The following is a 17,984-nucleotide window of genomic DNA, read 5'->3' as shown; positions in this document are numbered from 1 at the left end:
CACCCCAAATCCAGTCAAAGATACCAGCTCGGAGCTCAGGTAGCACCACACTTGTGCCAGATATGCTGGTCATCACCTGCCCTTCCTGTCTGGTAGCATCACTCAGACCCAATCCACTGCTGACAGATCTGGGGTGTGAAAGCCAAGTGCAAAGGAATAAATCCTTACACTGACCTGAACCAATTAGAGGCATTCAGTGCTTGTCTTGTTCCTTCTTCCTAATGTCACCTTCTCAGCGAGGACTTCCCTGGCCACCTCTCCCCAACATTCTATTTTTCTTCCCTGCTTCACTTGTTTGGGAGTTCCTGGGTGGCACAAATGGTTGAACGCTTGGCTACTAACCAAAAGGTTGGCGGTTCAAATCCACCCAGAGTTGCCTCAGAAGAAAAGGTCTCCTGATCTATTTCTGAAAGGTCACAGCCTTGAAAACCTATGGAGCAGTTCTACTCTGACACACATGGGATTGTCATGAGTCAGAATCTACTCAACAGCAACTGGTCACTGGTCTGGTTTTACTTATCCTTCTCTTCCCTATTTTCCTCAGTTATCCTATTTCAATTGTCTGCTTCCATCCTCCCACCAAAAGAATGTAAGCTACATGAGGGTAGACATTTTTGCATGCCTTATTCACTGTAATACCCCTACTGCTGCATACAGTAGGTGCTTAAATAACATTTGCTGAGGGAATAAATGAATGAATTTGAAGAAAAACCACAACTGTTTACATGTGTGGTAGACTTTCCAGTAATGACCCCCCAGTGAATCATGCCTGCCAGAGGGTACACCCAGTGCCATCCCCTTCCTCACTGACTCTAGGCTTGGTCACGTGACTTGCTTTAGGCAAGGAGACATCATCATATATGGCACAAGAAGGCTGGGTATGCGCTTATTCACTGGGTCTTACCCTCTTGGAACACTCCTGCCACCCGAGGCCTGGTCTAGCCTCCCTGAGGATGAAAGACCACACAGAGAGAAAGAGAAAGGCGCAGGCATCTCAGCTGAGTGCACCCATGCTAACACAGAATCATGAGAAATAATAAATATGTTTGTTTTAAGCCATTCAGTTTTGGGGTGGTGTGTTACATAGTAATAGATACAACTACCCAAAGATACCATTTCCACTTTAAGTCTTCTATTGACTATGTATCAGACTCACCTACGGTGACTCAACAAGCAAGAGCAGAGGTATTAGCATCTTTGTTTTCAGAAGGCCCCATGTAAGACTGGGATGCACAGCCCTGATTGAGAACTACTGCCTAAAACCATGCCAAACACCTGGTCTTCAGAACAACAGAGCCTCTCCCTTCCACCATGTAGCGTGCTCATAAAAGCTAATCTCCATGAAGCCTTCAAATATAATTAGAAAGGAGAAGAGATGATTTCACCGTATCCAAACTTGGAACTCCAATAACAACTCCCACTCATGGCCACAATGTTAGGAATCTTTTACTCATCTGTAATGTAAATAGCTAAACATATCTGTGTGTTTAATGCTCATTATTTCCTTCTTCAGGCTTCATCTTTATCACAGCTTTCCTTGAATAAGAGCTTCTCAAGAGCTGAATCTAAGCCATGTGTCATTTAGTGGGCACTTTAAAAAGAGCAATCTCTGGAGCTAGACTTTCTAGGTTCTCATTCCCAGCTCTGCCACTTAAACCTGTGTGATTTGGGGCAAGTTATGTTATTCTCTCAGGGCCTCTATTTCTTCATCTGTAAAATTGGGATAACAGAAGTATCTACCCTAGTTATTGTGAGGATCAAATGAGTTTGCATATCTAAAGAACTCAGAACAGTGCCTGTCACATTATACCAAGTGCTGTAATAAATGGTAATAATTATAAATCATCACACGCTTAGTAATACTCATGTACAGTGAAACCAAGAAGGGTCTCCTCTAGCCACCTGAGAGATCGTAATTCTGGAGGAAGGAACAGGGAACAATGCAGAAAGAGGCTGCCTGACTACCAGTCGAATCACCTAAACCACCTAGGCAACTGGACCTCAGAGCCGAGCTCTGCTACCCAGAGATGTGTAATTAGTGACTTTGCATAATGATACCAACTGCCCAATCTATGCAGACACCCACAGCATTTTTACCACATTTAAGTCTCATGAGTTTCTATGGCATTAAGAGCATCAAATACCAGAATTCCTATAGCTGAAGAAACTTTTCAAGACAGGTTGACAAGGCATACGGTTGGCAAAGGTGCCAGAAAACCACAATCATAATTATATCCTGTCTTAGTTATTTAGTGCTGCTATAACAGAAATACCAAAAGTGGGTGGCTTTAACAAACAGAGATTTATTCTCTCACAGTCTTGGAGGCTAGAAGTCTGAATTTAGGGTGTCAGCTCCAGGGGAAGTCTTTCACTCTCTGTGGGCTCTGAGGGAAAGTCCTTGTCATCAATCTTCCCCTGGTCTAGGAGCTTCTCAGAACAGGGATCCCAGGTCCAAAGGATGCACACTCCTGGCTCTTCTTGCTTGGTGGTAATGAGGTCCCTGCCCTCTCTGCTCACTTTTCTCTTTTATATCTCAAAAGAGACTGACTCAAGATACAACCTAATCCTATAGATTGAGTCCTGCCTCATTAACTTAACTGCCTCTAATCCTACCTCATTAACATTATAGAGGTTAGGGTTTACAATACATAGGATAAATACATCGGATCACAAAATGGAGGACAACCACACAATACTGAGAATCATGGCCTAGCCACATTGACATGCATTTTGAGGGGACACAATTCAATCTATAACATACGTCATCTCTTCTTCCTACTGACTATACTGCTGCCTCTCCAGGACAGTAAAAAACAGTAACAGGAAGAAACAAGGCTGGAGAATGTTTGCTGGTTGGATATTTGTAGATCACTTCTCCCCTAGCATTCAGTCTTCCATTTTTTCATCTATCAGAATCAGCTATACTTTCTGCCATTTATTCTGAATACAACCTCATAATAAGAAACACTGTTCTGAAAGGTCTTTTCAAAGATACACATTGCCAACTCCTTTCACATTTATGATTTCACCTCTACCTCCCAGCAGATACAACGGAAGAGGGCTGGAGCCACTGAAAAATATATCCTCATCTTTTGCCACTGTCTAAAACCATACAATTAAACTAGAAAAAGAATCCTTGAACATAATAAATTCCAGAGGAAAGAACAAGACACACAGAAGTAGAAAGCCCAGAAAAACAGAGGAATTTCCTATTTAGAAATCACAACACCTTTTCATAAAATGTACACAGCATTTGCAAAACCATATCCAGTCTTTCTTGCCTCAGTCAATTACTACAGGCTGCTCCCGTCTAGACGTTAACTTCAGCCAAGTGACAGCAGTATCACCATTTCTGTGTTAATGTGCTGAATATGGCACAAGGCTCATCAGTCTTCCCATAATCAAACAGCCAGAACATAAGAAAAGTTCACAGAAGTCTAAGCAGTACAGAAAGATTCCATACTATGGTTTTTAAGAAAGGAATATGCCTACAGAATCCACGAGAAAAAAGATATCTTTAATTCTTTCTACCATTAAACAGGGAAAACGTTTCTAACATAATACTTAAGCTCACTACCATAGGTACCTAAATTTATATTCTTCCTAAAACACCCGTCCTTTTAGGTGATTTAGGAATTTTTGTAATGATTGGCAACAGTGCCAGACAAACCCAGTCAAAATTGTCTCACAACAATGAAGGAAAGTGACATTCTTAAAAATCTTGCTTCAATTGTTTCCCCTTGCTAATACTAAGAAAAAGAAAATGAACAAACAAAAACATTTTGTCAAATAAGAAGAAATATCCTGAGACCAGAAGAACTAGATGGTGCCCAGCTATCACCAGTGACTGCCCTGACAGAGAACACAACAGAGAGTCCCTGATGGAGCAGGAGAAAGGTGGCGTGCAGAACTCATATTCTAGTAAAAAGACCAGACTTAATGGTCCGACTGAGACTAGAGGAACCCCAGAAAGCATGGCCCCTGGACTCTCTGTCAACCCAGAACTAAAACAATTCCTGAGGCCAACTCTTCAGATAAAGATTAGACTGGACTATGGGACATAAAATGATACTCGTCAAGAGTGTGCTTCTTAGCTCAAGTAGATACATGAGACTAAATGGGCAGCTTCTGTCCGGAGGTGAGATGAGAAGGCATAGAGGGTCAGGAGCTGGTTGAATGGACATGGGAAATCTGAGGTGGTAAGGAGGAGTGGTGCTGTCACAGTATAGGGCGAGCAATTAGGGTCGCATAACAATGTATGTATAAATTTTTGTATGAGAGACTTGAATTGTAAACTTTCACTCAAAGTAAAAAAAAAAAACCTTTCACTTAAAAAAAAAAAGAAGAAAGGATGCATGAAAATTGGGTAGATTAGTTCAAATGACCTCTTCAAAGGGTCAGAAGCAAAATATTTCCACCACAAGTACAGAAGCTAAATTTAAAATTGCTCAATCTTTTCTAAAAAAAAAAAAAAAATTTGTGAAGTTTATACACTTGCATCTGCAAGTACGTAAGAACAAACATCAACTGGGCAGTAGAACAAAACTGCTTTCCTTCACTCATTAATAGGACACAGGACAGCAAAATAAAATCCAGCTGTCTTTCCTCAGGAGTCCCTGGGTGGTGCAAACTGTTAACGCACTCAGCTGCTGCTGCTGACCGAAAGGTTGGAGGTTCAAGTCCACCAAGAGGCACCTTGGAAGAAAGGCCTGGCCATCTACTTCTGAAAAATTAGTCATTAAAAACACTATGGAGCACAGTTCTACTCTGACACACTTGGAGTTGCTATGAGTCGGAGTCAACTAAACAGAAACTGATTTGGTTTTTTTGGTCTTTTCTCCAGTAGTAGCTTCTACTCCTACTCCTTACCTCATCAGTGGGACCACAGGCCTCCCCTATAATAATCTTCCCACATCCAGCATGGGGTAGGATTGATTGGCTCCAAAGCCAAACTCTGAAGGCCTACCTGCAACACAGGGCTATTGTCAAAGTTGTAGGCACTGGGCCTTCCTTCTAGGGTTGAAAAGGCCACGTTGCCCCCAGTAAGAGGAGAAATGTCACTGAATTCATCTGTGCACAAGGCCTGCTGCTCGTCCCCGCCTGTCCTGATGAAGCCGCGGTTTGCCTTCCGGTAGGTGTTCTCACAGGAGCCGCTGTAGTACTGGTAAGGGATCCAGGGCCCGTCTTCCCGCGTACGCTTGTAAATGGCAAAGCTCTCTGGGCGGCTGGTGTGGAACTTGAGGCGCACATAGGTGATGTCAAAAGCTTTTCCTGTGGGATAAGCACATCAGCGTTCCTAAGTTTTATGTATAAAGCAAAAGAAATCCCCTCTATCCCGTTTGCTTTGGAACTTGACGGAGAAAGAGGACATAAATCGCCCTGTGCATATAAGACTAAGAGGTTCCAGAGCAGAGGTCGTGTCCAATAAACTATTCTAAAACTGGGAATAGTGCACGTCTTCCCACAAAATGGCAAATGATAGCTGGATTCATAAGCTGACTCATAAAAGTCGATTGAAGACACACGCTGTTGAAATTTTGTTTATAATGAAAAATGGTAGCATCTATTAGTATAACACTATTTAAATAAAAATAAAATGGAATAGAAAAGGCATGAGACCAACTAGGCAACTGAGCTGGGTGAGAAGAAAAGCTGGCTTTTGAAATCATGCTGAGGAGCACCAACATTTAAAATATAGAAAGAAGAAGATGAGACAACAAAGAAGTCTTGGAAGGAGCAGCCAGAGGGAGGAGAGCACATAAAAGGGTACAAATATCATGAAGTCAAGAAGAGTGAGGTTTAAGGAGGGAATGATCAATGGTGTTAAAAATGTGCCAAGAAACACGAGTAAGATAACGACTATAAAGTGTCCATTAGCTTCAGCCACAAAGAGTGACTGCTGTGTGTAGTGAGAGAAGTTCCAGGGCAGGATCATGGTGGGCTGAAGTTGAGGATGAATGGCAGACTGGAGGTGGGAAAGTAGGCAAGTGAGCGTAGACAACTTGCTATAACATCCATCTAAAGGGAAGAGAAAGAGAAGGTGATAGTTAGAGGGACACAGAGTCAAGGGAGGATTTTTCTCTTTGTTTTTTAGATCAGAGAGATGAGTGTGTATTAAATGTTGTTGTGCTAGAGTCCGTGGAAAGGGAGAGATCAACAATACAGGCTGGGAAACAAAAATAGGATTCAGTGTTGGTGGAGGGATTGGATCCATATAGGAGGATACCTGCCTTCTGTGTCTAGAGAAAAGAATGAGTACAAATGCCAGTGGCTTTAGGTTTAAGAGATGGAAGCTTAACGAGTTTCAACAGATGACATTTTTTTCTTCTGTGTGGTGGGAATCAAGGGTATCTGTTAAGAGTCAGGAATGAAGCCAATGGGGAACGTTGGGTGTGGAATATTTGAAGAGAGTGTAGAATGTCTGTAATAGCCACTGTAGAGACTAGCAGAGAAAGGTGATTGGAGAAAATGAAGGCTTGCTGGACAGACAAGGCAACTGTGAAGAGCACAGGAGACCAAGGCTTTTTTCGAGTATCTTTTTGAAGGTATGATTTTGTACAACAGCACTTAGCATCCCCTTTACAAGGGCGATGAAAGGATAACAAGACAAGAGCACTGAAGTTTCTCCAAGGACTTTGGAATCTAAGCTGAATATATAAAGAAGTAAATACAGAAGAAAACAGAAGGATCAAGACTCAAGTTATCAGTGCTATCCAGAATTACCTATAACTATGGATAAACAAGAACTGGAAGACTATGGTGTTTCTTTTTATCTCACTAAACAGCTACAACTGAGATCTATCATGTCCTTGCTCTCACTGTACTTCACTACTCTTTATCTATCCATCCTACCCATTTCACAGTCGACAAAGTAAGAAGGTAATTGGTAGATAAGCAGAAATTAGGATCAGATCTCCTGACTTCCATTCCAGTGACAGCTACTACACTAACATCACACTGTGGGAGCAACAGCAGTAGAAAGTATTGACTTTAAGGTAAAGTAAGAGTCCCTGGGGGTGCAAATGGTTAACCTGCTCAGCTTTTAACCAAAAAGTTGACGGTTCGAACCCAGCCAGAGGCACCTTGGAAAAAAGACCGGGCAATCTACTTCCAAAAAATCAGCCACTGAAAACCCTGTGGAGCACAGCTCTACTCTGACACACATGGGGTCGCCATGAGTCAGAATCCAATCAACAGCAATTGGATTTAAAAAAAAAATGCAAAGCAGCCAAGCCAAATGACTAAGGAAATCAGTGAGTACAACCTGGGAATACATTTCAGCAACTATACAAGTAGAATATCTTCCACTCCTCACCTCACATTCATACACATGAAGACTAACCATGGATATACAGTCTGTAAAATATTTAGCTTCTGAATGTTCTGCTGCCTTTTCCCTTCCCCTCTGCCGCATTCCTTCCATAAACAAAACAAAACAAAACGAAAAACTCTCAAGTGCAGATGTTTCGACTGAAGCACACAAAATTAACTGATACTTCCTGCTCTGAATCCTACAGTTCACGCTGGCTGAGGGAATGAGAGAGATGCGGGGGTCACCTGAACAATGAGAATCCAGCCTTTGTTCATGCAGGGCCAAGCCAAGGAATTCTGCTTAAGCCTCCTACGTGGTGAAGTATTTCTAATCTCTATGAGTAGGGGAGAAACCCTTCCTGTCTTAGAATTGGACTCAAGTACTGACTGCTGGGGAACATAAATGCTTCTCTGTTGTGTGCAGCTCAGAAGAATTCCATGAGGCTCTTGTAAAACAACCTCCTTTACAGTGGAGTTCTGAATGACAATGGCTATACAGATTTTTATAAAATTTCAAAATGCCCTTCCATGGCCTCAGTTAGAAGAAGAAAATGAGTTCATTCTAAAGTGTCAGATTAGGAGTCACTGATTCACTACTGTTTTTATTTGCTAGCTCCTTAGGAATCAGAAAATGACTGGCCTCCTTGCAGCCAGACTTGATCTTAAGAACACAAAACTTTAATATTAAAGTCACAGCACATAAAGTCAATTAGAGATGGTGGATGTTTAGCCTACTAAACGGGATTCTTCAAACAGTTAACACAAACAGTAGTCACAGAAAGCAACTATTTGAAAACGTTTGATTCTGTTAGCATAACTGCTGGCTGAAACAAGAGTTCCCAGGACAACGTGTACAGCTGCATACCAGCTGTTATTGTTCCACCTCGGCAGACAGATTGCACAAATACAGCCTCTCGAATCAAGATGACCCAGGGCTAAATTAATGCTGAATGTGGGATCCCGGAGGAGACACAGATGGGTGATCATAAAGAGGAACCAGTGAACACGTTCAGAGCATTTTGAAGTGATCTGGGTACAATGGAGTCCTTCCAACTGCTGAAAAACTCAGTCCTAATTGCCTGAAAACCAGTAGTCCCGGGGTGGGGGGTGCAAATGGCTCAGCTGTTAACCAAAAGATTGGAGGTTTGAGTCCACCCAGAGGTGCCTTGGAAGAAAGATCTGGCGATCTACCTTCAAAAAGTCGACCACTGGAAACCCTCTGGAGCACAGTTCCACTCTGACACACATGGGGATGTCATGCGTTGGAATCAACACAATCGCAACTGGTTTAACTGCCTGAAGATGGCACAGGACCGGGCAACAGTTGATTTTGTTATACGTAAGATCACCATGAGGCAGAGGCAACTCAACAGCAACCAACAATTGCCCGTTGAAGGGCTAGTTTCTGTTGCCTAAAACTCATCTTAAAAATAGATGGTTTTTACACAACAGAGGGTCCCAGACAGAGCTGGAGAAAAATGCAGAACAAAATTCTAACTCACAAAAAAAGACCAGACTTACTGGCCTGACAGAGGCCAGAGAAACCCTGAGAATATGGCGCCCGCGCGCCCTTTTAGCTCGGTAATGAAGTCACTCCCAAGGTTCACCATTCAGCCAAAGATTAGACAGCCCCATAAAACGAAACAAGACTAATGAGGCACAGCAGTCCAGGGACAAGGACTAGAAGGCAGGAAGGGACAGGAAAGCTGGTAATAGGAAACCCAAGGCTGAGAAGGGACAGTGTTGACATGTCATGGGGTTGTTAACCACTGTGATAAAAAAATATGTGTACTAACTTTAATGAGAAACTATCTGTTCTATAAACCTTCACCTAAATTACAATTTAAAAAAATAGATGGTTTTTAAAAACTCATTAGCCCATTCCATTCTCTTAAATTCCAGTACTCCTTTTTCACGGCCACTTTCTTGTCAATCAGCTAAATGCCAAGGAGTGCAAGGGCACAGTCTCATAGAAAATACCTCTAAACCACCCCAATTACAAATGAGAACAAGTAACTTTTATAGATTTGTATAAATCAGTAATTTTAAGCTAAATTTATTAAAATAAATGCAATGGAGTTTACAATTTGAGAGAACTTCCCTTTCAAATGAATGAACAAAAGGTTTCAACAGGTCATGTCTCCCGGGTACAGGCAATAAGCACTTCCTTTCCTACTTGTGCCCATGGCAAGGACAGAAAGACATGCTAAGATGAGCAAAGCTGGAATATGGAGAGTCTGTATTCGAAGCTGCCACAATGAAATATAACAAAGCAGGTAGGTAAAAGAGAAGACATAAAGATAATCATTTTAGAATTTCTTTTTTAAAGCTAACAAAATTCTATGCCGAAGGCTATTTATAAAAATAATGGCATTATACCATGACTATGGAGCTAAGGGGAAAACAAAGTTTTGAAAACAGATTGGTATGATTTGGGGGAAGACAGGCTCAGTCTCTTAGGTAAATTAGATGTTTCCATAAAGTATCAAGCTTAAAGTTTAAGCCAAAGCAGACCATTCTACTCTCCCCTCTTTACCTCCTCACCATCACTGGGTGCTACTGCTGAATAAGAGGATGGCAGTGACCTAGTGTGGCAAGTCTCAACAAATAAAAATCATTCTGCTTGTGTTGCTTCATTTCAATATCCAAAAATGACATGTAATCTTCAGTAAAGTGAAGGACCAAAATCGATTTCGCTTAACACAGTAATTAAACGAGATCATAATACAGCCAGTATGTGGAACAGAGAGGAAATTTGTATATGAATAGTAGAATATCAAATATGTTTGGAGGCAAATAGGCAAAAATTTCAAACATGTCAAATAGGCAAGAATTACTGTTAGACACTACATTTTCCATTATCAAAAGATAAACTTATCCTAATCTATATATCTTTGCCATCTCATCTGAAACCTTCAAGAAAAAAGACATTTCCAAATGAAATCCCAAGCCAAGAACTGGGGCATATGCCTTATTAACCCCAAGCTCATTCTTACTTCAATACCAATTCAGGCTAGTAGGTCAGAAACATGCCTGAAATCCTTGAGCTGAGCTCAAAGAATGAGGCCAGCATTTACTCCCACTCATCCGAGCTGAGGCAGGAAACCCAGGAGAAATCCACTCTCTCTGCAGAAGAAACAAGAGAGTTCTAACTTCAGGGAACTGACTGATGTGTGGGATTTAATGGAGTCACATCAAGAAAGGAAACAATTATAATACTAAGGAGATAAAATAAATAAGACAGCAATGAAATACAAGTTGCACAAGTAAAGCTCAATTTTAAAAATGTGTAATTGTTAAGATATAGAAAGGAAAACCCAAACCCACTGCCATCGAGTCAGTTCCAACTCATAGCCACCCAATAGGACAGAGTAGAAATGCCCATAGGGTTCCCAAGGCTAAATCTTTACAGAAGCAGACTGCCACATCTTTCTCTCGTGGGAGTGGCTTGTGGGTTTGAACGGCCAACCCTTCAGTTTGCAGCTGAGTACTTTAACCATTGTGTCACCAGAGCTCCTTATAGAAAGGAAAGAGACACCATTATTTTATGGGAAGCTATTTTTTATTCTGTGTCATTCCCATACTGTCGAGAATTGGTTATAGTTTGGCTTTCATCCACAGTAGAAGAGTGAAGAATGGTAAAAGTATATTGAGAAAACACTAATCTGATAAAAAAGATTCGAATATCTAATCATAATAGTCTAAATAATAGACTAAGACCAGCTCTAATAACCCTCCCCCACACAAAGTCACAGAAAGGTTGAAGAATAGTGTACTTTTATTCATTCAACAACTATTTGCTACATGAATTTGAGTGAATGCCCCCCATAATAAGCTATTCAGAATATCCAATCTTTCATTTTACTAGAATGCTTTTTTTCTCTCCTGTCTTATTTCTAGTAAAATTAGCCACTAATTCCCTTACCTCATATAAAATTTACATCTGTCCTCAAAAGAAGAAATAACTCCAAATACCATTGTTGTTGTTAGCTGCTATCAAGTCGGCCCCTGACTCACAGCAACCCCAGGCACTACAGAACGAAACACTGCCTGGTCCTGTGCCATCTCCACGATTGGCTGCAGATCTGACCACTGTGGCTCATAGTGTTTCCACTGGCTGATTTTTGGAAGTAGATTGCCGTGCCTTTCTTCTGAATTCATCTTCATCTGGAAGCTCCGCTGAAACCTGCTCGGCATCATAGCCACACAGCAAGCTTCTACTGACAGACAAGTGGCAGCTGCATAGGAGTTCACTGGCCAGGAATGAAACCCAGGTGGTATCCTAAAGACTAAAATGCTTTTCACAGTTTTCACAATTGCTTATTAATTTCCTACCATAGCTACACGTTAGGATAAGGTTAACAGCATAGCTGATCTTGATAATAGCAAGTCCAAATTCTTCCACTCTTTCAACAAACATTTACTGAGTACCCACTATGTGTCAGGCACTGTTCTGGCACTGTGACTACAGCAGAGCGTAAGAAAGACAAGATCCCAACCTTGTGGAGCTTACAGTCCACTTGGGGAGTCTGAGTGGATGCGGGATAGACAGAAAAGTAAAAACTGTATATGTCAGATGATAGATGACATGGTGAAGCATGAAGTAGATGTGGGGATAGAAAATATGGGGAGAGGAGCGATATTTTATACAGGCTTATCAGGGATCGCCTCACTGACACAGATAAGGTGACATTTGAGCAGAGACTTGAAGAAGTGAAGCAGTGAGAAATCTGGGGAAGAGCATTCTAGGAATGGCAAATACAAATACCCTGAGGCAGGAGCTTGCTGGTGAGTTCCAGGGAGTGTGAGGAGGCCAGGTGGCTGAAATAAGAGTGAGGAAGAAGGAAAGAGTTAGTGGGTGAGGTCAGAGAAGCTGGGGGAAAGAGGAGCTGTCCATCATGTAGGGCCTCGTAGGCCATTGTTAGAAGTTTTGGTTTTTTACTATAAATGAGATAAAAACTCACTGGAGGGTTTGTTTTTTTTAACAAGGGAGTAACATGACTAGTTACTCAAGGGTCACTATAAGTTGGAATCGACTCGACGGCAGTAGGTCTGGTTTAACATGACTAGTATTTTAAAAGGATCACTCTGGCTGTTGTATTGACAAAGACTACAAACAGGACTATAGAGAAACATAACTAGCTAGGAGGTTTTTGCAGTAATCCAGGCAAGAGATAATGGTGGCTTGCTTGAGGATGGAAGTGACGGGCAGGGATCAAATTTGGACATATGAGAGTAAAACAGACCAGTCTTACTGATGGATTAGATGAAGGGTATAAGCTTTGGCTTAAACAACTGGAAAAATGAAGCTGTTATTTACTGAGACAGCAAATATTATGGGAGGAATACTTGTGGAGATGGAAAACAAGGAAACTGGGGTTCAGTTTTGGATGTGTTAAGTTTGAGATGTCTATGAGACTTCTGAGTGGAGATGTCAAATCGGCAAATAGATATACAGGTCTGGAGTTCAGAGAAGAGGTCCAAGCAGGAGAGATAAATCTGGAAGGTATCAAGCATATAGACAGTATTTAAAGTCATGGAATTAGATGAAAACACGCAGGGAATTGGGTATATATAGATGAGAGGTCTGTGGACTAGGTCCTGGGGCACACCAACATCCAACAGCAAAGGAGACACAAAAGGAACAATCACGGAAGTAGACAGAGAATTAACAGAGTAGAATTCCAGAAGCTGAGTTTTTAAAAAGCTTTTCAAGAAGAGAATGCGCAGCTGAGTTAAATACTCAGGTTGAGAGGTTGAGAAAGATGATGACTGAGAAGGGGCCACTGGATTTAGCAACCTAGAGGTCACTGGTGACCTAGCCAACAACTACTTGGTGGAATGGTAGGGTTGAAAGCCTTAGAGAATGTTAGGAGGGAAACCAGATACAGCTAATAAAGAATCTTTCGAAGTAATTTTGCTATAAAGAAATGAGATAATAACTGGAGGGGAGAAGAGGGAGTTCAGGGAGGAACTGCTTTTTAAGGTGAGAAGAATGCACGTGTTATGTTGATGGGAATAATCCAGCCTGGTAACTGGATTTTGTTGAACAGTGAGGATTTTCTCTGGTGGTGTAGATGCGCTAGAGTGGTCTGAGAGTCCCACTTTGGTCCACAGTGAAGCTCTTTGGAAGAGCATTTCCAGAGATTTCCCTTGAGAGAGAAAGAAAAATGGACATTTCCAGGATCACTGTAAAATCCACACTAAATAGTTACCTAGTACCCAAACAGTTCAAAATCCACAGGGACTCTGGAAATACCCTCCCCATCAGAGCCAGCCCTGGTCTAGTTTACCCTGTGGCAGCAGTTCCCACAATCTGGCCTACGATAAGGAACGAGACTGGCTGTTAGAATCACCTAGAGGGCTTCTGAAAATGCAATTCTGGGGATGAGCTTCATCCCCAGAAATTCCATTTTGCTAGGTTCTGGATGAGGTTCCCAAACCTGTATTTTTTAGAAGCATCCTAGCTAGGTGATTTTACGGACAATTACATTTGAGAAAGATTGCCCTACTGGAAATGCTTCTCCATCCTGGTTCTCACCTTCTGAAGAGTTATGTAGGAAAAGTTTCTGACCTTGGTGCTGCATTGTAGAATGAACTAATGCACTCTTGAGCGGTTAGTCTGTCTTACACATGGCATGCATTTCAAGCTAAAATTTGTTGCAAGTGTCAACTGTACAAGCCTGAGCAATGAACCAGGTTAATAGCAGTCTATCGTCTTTAAGACACACACAGGTGTTAAACTCACTGGGCCTGCTTATTCCATATCCAACAAGGCTTGGGGTGACTGGACAAGCTGAACACAAACTCTCAGCATTTTTCTCCATGCTAATTTCCTCTATTATTCAACTTGTATCACCAAGGCCCTACTTCCCATGATCTTTCAAGTAAAAATATACTTTTGATTTTAAGAAAACCCACCGACTGCTAGAGGTTTCACAGTGGTATTGTTTCCGTGGGGGCATTGGTCAGGATTCTCTATAAACCAAATTCCCCACCCCTTTAGCTCCTGTCCTTTCTTCCTCCCCTGAGCAATCACCATTATCTAATAAAATGATACAGGATCAACAGCAATTCTCAATGGTAATGGACAAATCCGGAAGCAAAGAGTTAACTTCTACTTCAGTATACTCAAAAAGATAAGGAAACCTTTTTTCTTCTTTGTCTAGAAGGCTAAACTTGTTTAATCCTGGGCTGTGTTGAGGAGTGTTGGCTTTTTCAGGGAGGGTGTTACATTCTGTTAAAGACCGATACAGAAATATTTACTTTTCAGAGAAGAAATTTCAGGTATTTCTTTTAAATATATATATAAAAGGGGAGTTTAAGAGCAAGGTGCCAGATGTTTGATATATATATATTATATATAGCTAGAGAGAGAGAAAAACACTGTGATACTGAAACTGATTACTGAATTATAAGAAGACCCTAAAAGTCTGACTTGATATTCCGGATTCTCTTAACGACATTTACACCTGATCTATACTGTGTCCTTTTTTTCATTTTAGGAACATTTTGAGGTCACTAATTCCACCTCCTTCTAGAATCAAGCCTTAAGAGATACCTTAATTAGCTTAAAATCTAAGGCACAGGTTGGCAAACTACAGCTAGAGACTGAATTAGTGTTTGTAATTTTTTGTAAATAAAGTTTTATTGGAACACAGCCACGTTCATTTGTTTGCATCTTGTCTATGACTGCTTTCTCACTACAAAGGCAGAGTACAGCAATTGTGACAGAGACTGCAAAACCTAAAATATTTACTGTCTGGTCCTTTACAGGAAAAGCTTGCTGACCTTGATCTAAGGAATCAAAGAATAAGAAGATTTATACTAAAAAAAACTTCTACTTCTTTTCTACAGTGCTCACTGTTTCAAATTTTGTCTCAAGGAAATCTGAAATTTCTCTACTGTCACAAAAAAAATTCAGAAAAGGAAGAAAGTTCTCTATTCATAAATTCAACAAGATTAATAACTCAAATATATTTGATATCTAGAATTACTTATTTTATTATTTCATAGGAAAATAACACTTTTTTTTTCTGGTAAGTACGCAGGCAATAGATTAGCAGTTAAAACAAGAGGGAATACAGATGTAATTCATTTCAAAAATCTAATCTGTAATAGCATCCTTTAGCTCTTCTATGGACCACAAAAATGAGCTAACCAAGTAGAAAGACAAGGAAAACAACACTGATGGAAAAAGTGGCACCATTTTTCCTATGGTTCCCCCTCCCAGCTTCCACACCCCAACTGGAGGCTTAATACGCAGTAAATGGAGGGAAACTGATTAATCAAGTCAACAGCAGGAAGCAGGACATGTTGAAAACTATAAATAAAGTGGAAAATGCAAGTAGATCTCATTTAGATCTCTAGGAGAACCTCCCTCCCTTGTTCTCTGGGCTAGGAATTCAGTTCTTCATACAAGGCCTCCTTGTACTTCTGCTCTTCTGAGCGGATGGACAATTTACATCACAAAAACACCCTGCCAGCTGGCACTCTCTCCACAAGCGACTGATTGTGAGCAGATGCCTTCATAAGATAAGTATAAACGAATACACACCCTCTTCATTTTTCATTCATCCACCCTCTTTGCAAGGGTATGGAAATGCCCTCTCTTCATACTATCCTTTCGAAACCAAAGTCTGTGTTCTTAGCATCTACCCTTCATTTCTCATTGGCTGTGCCTGGGCTTGCTGTTGCCTTCCTGATTAAATTAGGTCCCCTCACCAAAGATCTAAGATGCATGCAATCTCCCCCAGATTATTTGCAAACAATCTGGAACTCCTAAGTGTAAGCATTTGCTTATTTTTTCTAATGACTTAGATTAAAACTGAGTACGTCCCAAATAGCCTCAGTTTAGAGCATTTGATAACTAATCACAACAAAGAATCAAAACTTTCAAAGGTCAGTCAAAATTTTTGGTGTATTTAGTGTTACAGATCAAATAAGCTCACTGCCATCAAGTTGATTCCAACTCGTAAATAATCGGGTTTACAGAAGAACTAGATCGTTCCGGGCCATCACCAATGACTGCCCTGACAGGGAAGACAACAGAGAGTCCCTGATGGAGCACGAGAGAGGTGGGGTGCAGAACTCATATTCTAGTAAAAAGACCAGACCTAACGGTCTGAGACTGGAGGAACCCCAGAAAGCATGGCCCCGGGACTCTCTGTCAACCCAGAACTAAAACAATTCCCAAGGCCAGCTCTTCAGACAAAGATTGGACTGGACTGCAGGACATAAAACGATACTTGTGAAGAGTGTGCTTCTTAGCTCAAGCAGATACATGAGACAGACTGGGCAGCTTCTGTCCGGAGGTGAGATGAGAAGGCAGAGAGGGTCAGGAGCTGGTTGAATGGACATGGGAAATCAGGGGTGGAAAGGAGGAGTGTGCTGTCACAGTATAGGGAAAGCAATTAGGGTCACATAACAATGTATGTATAAATTTTTATATGAGAGACTAACGTGAAATGTAAACTTTCACTTAAACTACAACAATAAAATAATAATAATACGGGTTTAAATAAACCTTCTCTAATTAAATCACTTTCCCTTTAATGTATATTATCATTTTAGAAATTTCTTTGTTTTAAATTTCTCTTTAATTGGAAAGTAGTAAAGAATTTGACAGGTAAATATTAAATGCCCCTTTCCAACAGGGAGAAACTTTTTGTGATCACTCCCCAAATTGCTGTATATAGTATGCATACACCAGACTCAGCGAGAGGGTAATGAGGGCAAAGAGAAGATCATCTATTTATATAACATATTTCAGGTAAGTTGGTCAGATTCCCAGTACTTCAGAAACATGGGCCCTTCTTATCAGCTTTTCCCTCTACATTGAACACAAACATTTAGTAGTGATATCAGAAGAAATGTTCTTCAAATCCATCCTTAGCCATATTTCAAACAGGCAGAGCTGCAGTTCTCATCCATGGGAGTATTTCACATGCTTCCACAATGGGACTTGTTCTACCTTTTTATTTACATTCTGGAGAACAGCCAAAGTCCCTTCTAGCTCTCTTTGATCTGATGCCAGAGACTTGGTATCCAACATCCACCTAGAAGAAATTCTCTTAGGAGCTCCGTGACTAAAAGGGAGTTAGGATGGAAATGGAAAATATTCTACATGCTCACCCTACATCATATCACTTCCCAGCTTAAGAATCTTCTCCAGCTACCTGACCCAATGCAAACTCCTCAGCTATGTTACTGCAAGGCATTCATAAGTCTGAACAATTGTGCTTCATTTTGGTCTCCAAACCATATTCTAAAACTCCTCAATGTAAACTGAAATCTCTGCTCCAGTCTTGCCATCTTTATTATCCACATATCATTTCTCACCTCTAAGCCATACTCTAGCCTTCATTCCTTCCAAATCTTTATCTTTTCCCAAGTTTAGCTCAAATACCACTGTCTCCATGACACTTTCAACTTATATCATCTTACTTTTCTAAACACATAGTGCTTAAAATCCAAACCATATAATTCAATACTTAAGCATTTACTACTTTGTGGAGGTTTCTTTCAACAAGAATTTAACTTATTCAAAAGCAAGATCTCTATCTATACTTTCTGTTGTTGTTGTTAGTTACCATCGAGCTGGCTCCAACTCATGGCGACCCCATGTACAACAGAATGAAACGCTGCCTGAACCTCCACAATCTTCCAGACTG

The 17,984-nt window shown here is 40.9% G+C and overlaps 1 protein-coding gene across 1 annotated transcript in view; it reads right to left on the bottom strand.

Moving 5' to 3' along the window:
- The window catches only part of LAMC1 (laminin subunit gamma 1), a 128,901-nt gene that overhangs the window by 42,290 nt on the left and 68,627 nt on the right, over positions 1-17,984 (bottom strand). The window contains exon 2 of the mRNA XM_004372899.2: positions 4,967-5,271. Coding sequence (XP_004372956.1) covers positions 4,967-5,271 — 305 coding nt within the window. The remainder of the gene's footprint in view (positions 1-4,966; positions 5,272-17,984) is intronic.

This window comes from Trichechus manatus, unplaced genomic scaffold, assembly GCF_000243295.1.
Source record: "Trichechus manatus latirostris isolate Lorelei unplaced genomic scaffold, TriManLat1.0 scaffold00021, whole genome shotgun sequence".
Lineage (NCBI taxonomy): Eukaryota > Metazoa > Chordata > Mammalia > Sirenia > Trichechidae > Trichechus > Trichechus manatus.
This window is presented reverse-complemented; position numbering and strand designations above follow the sequence as displayed.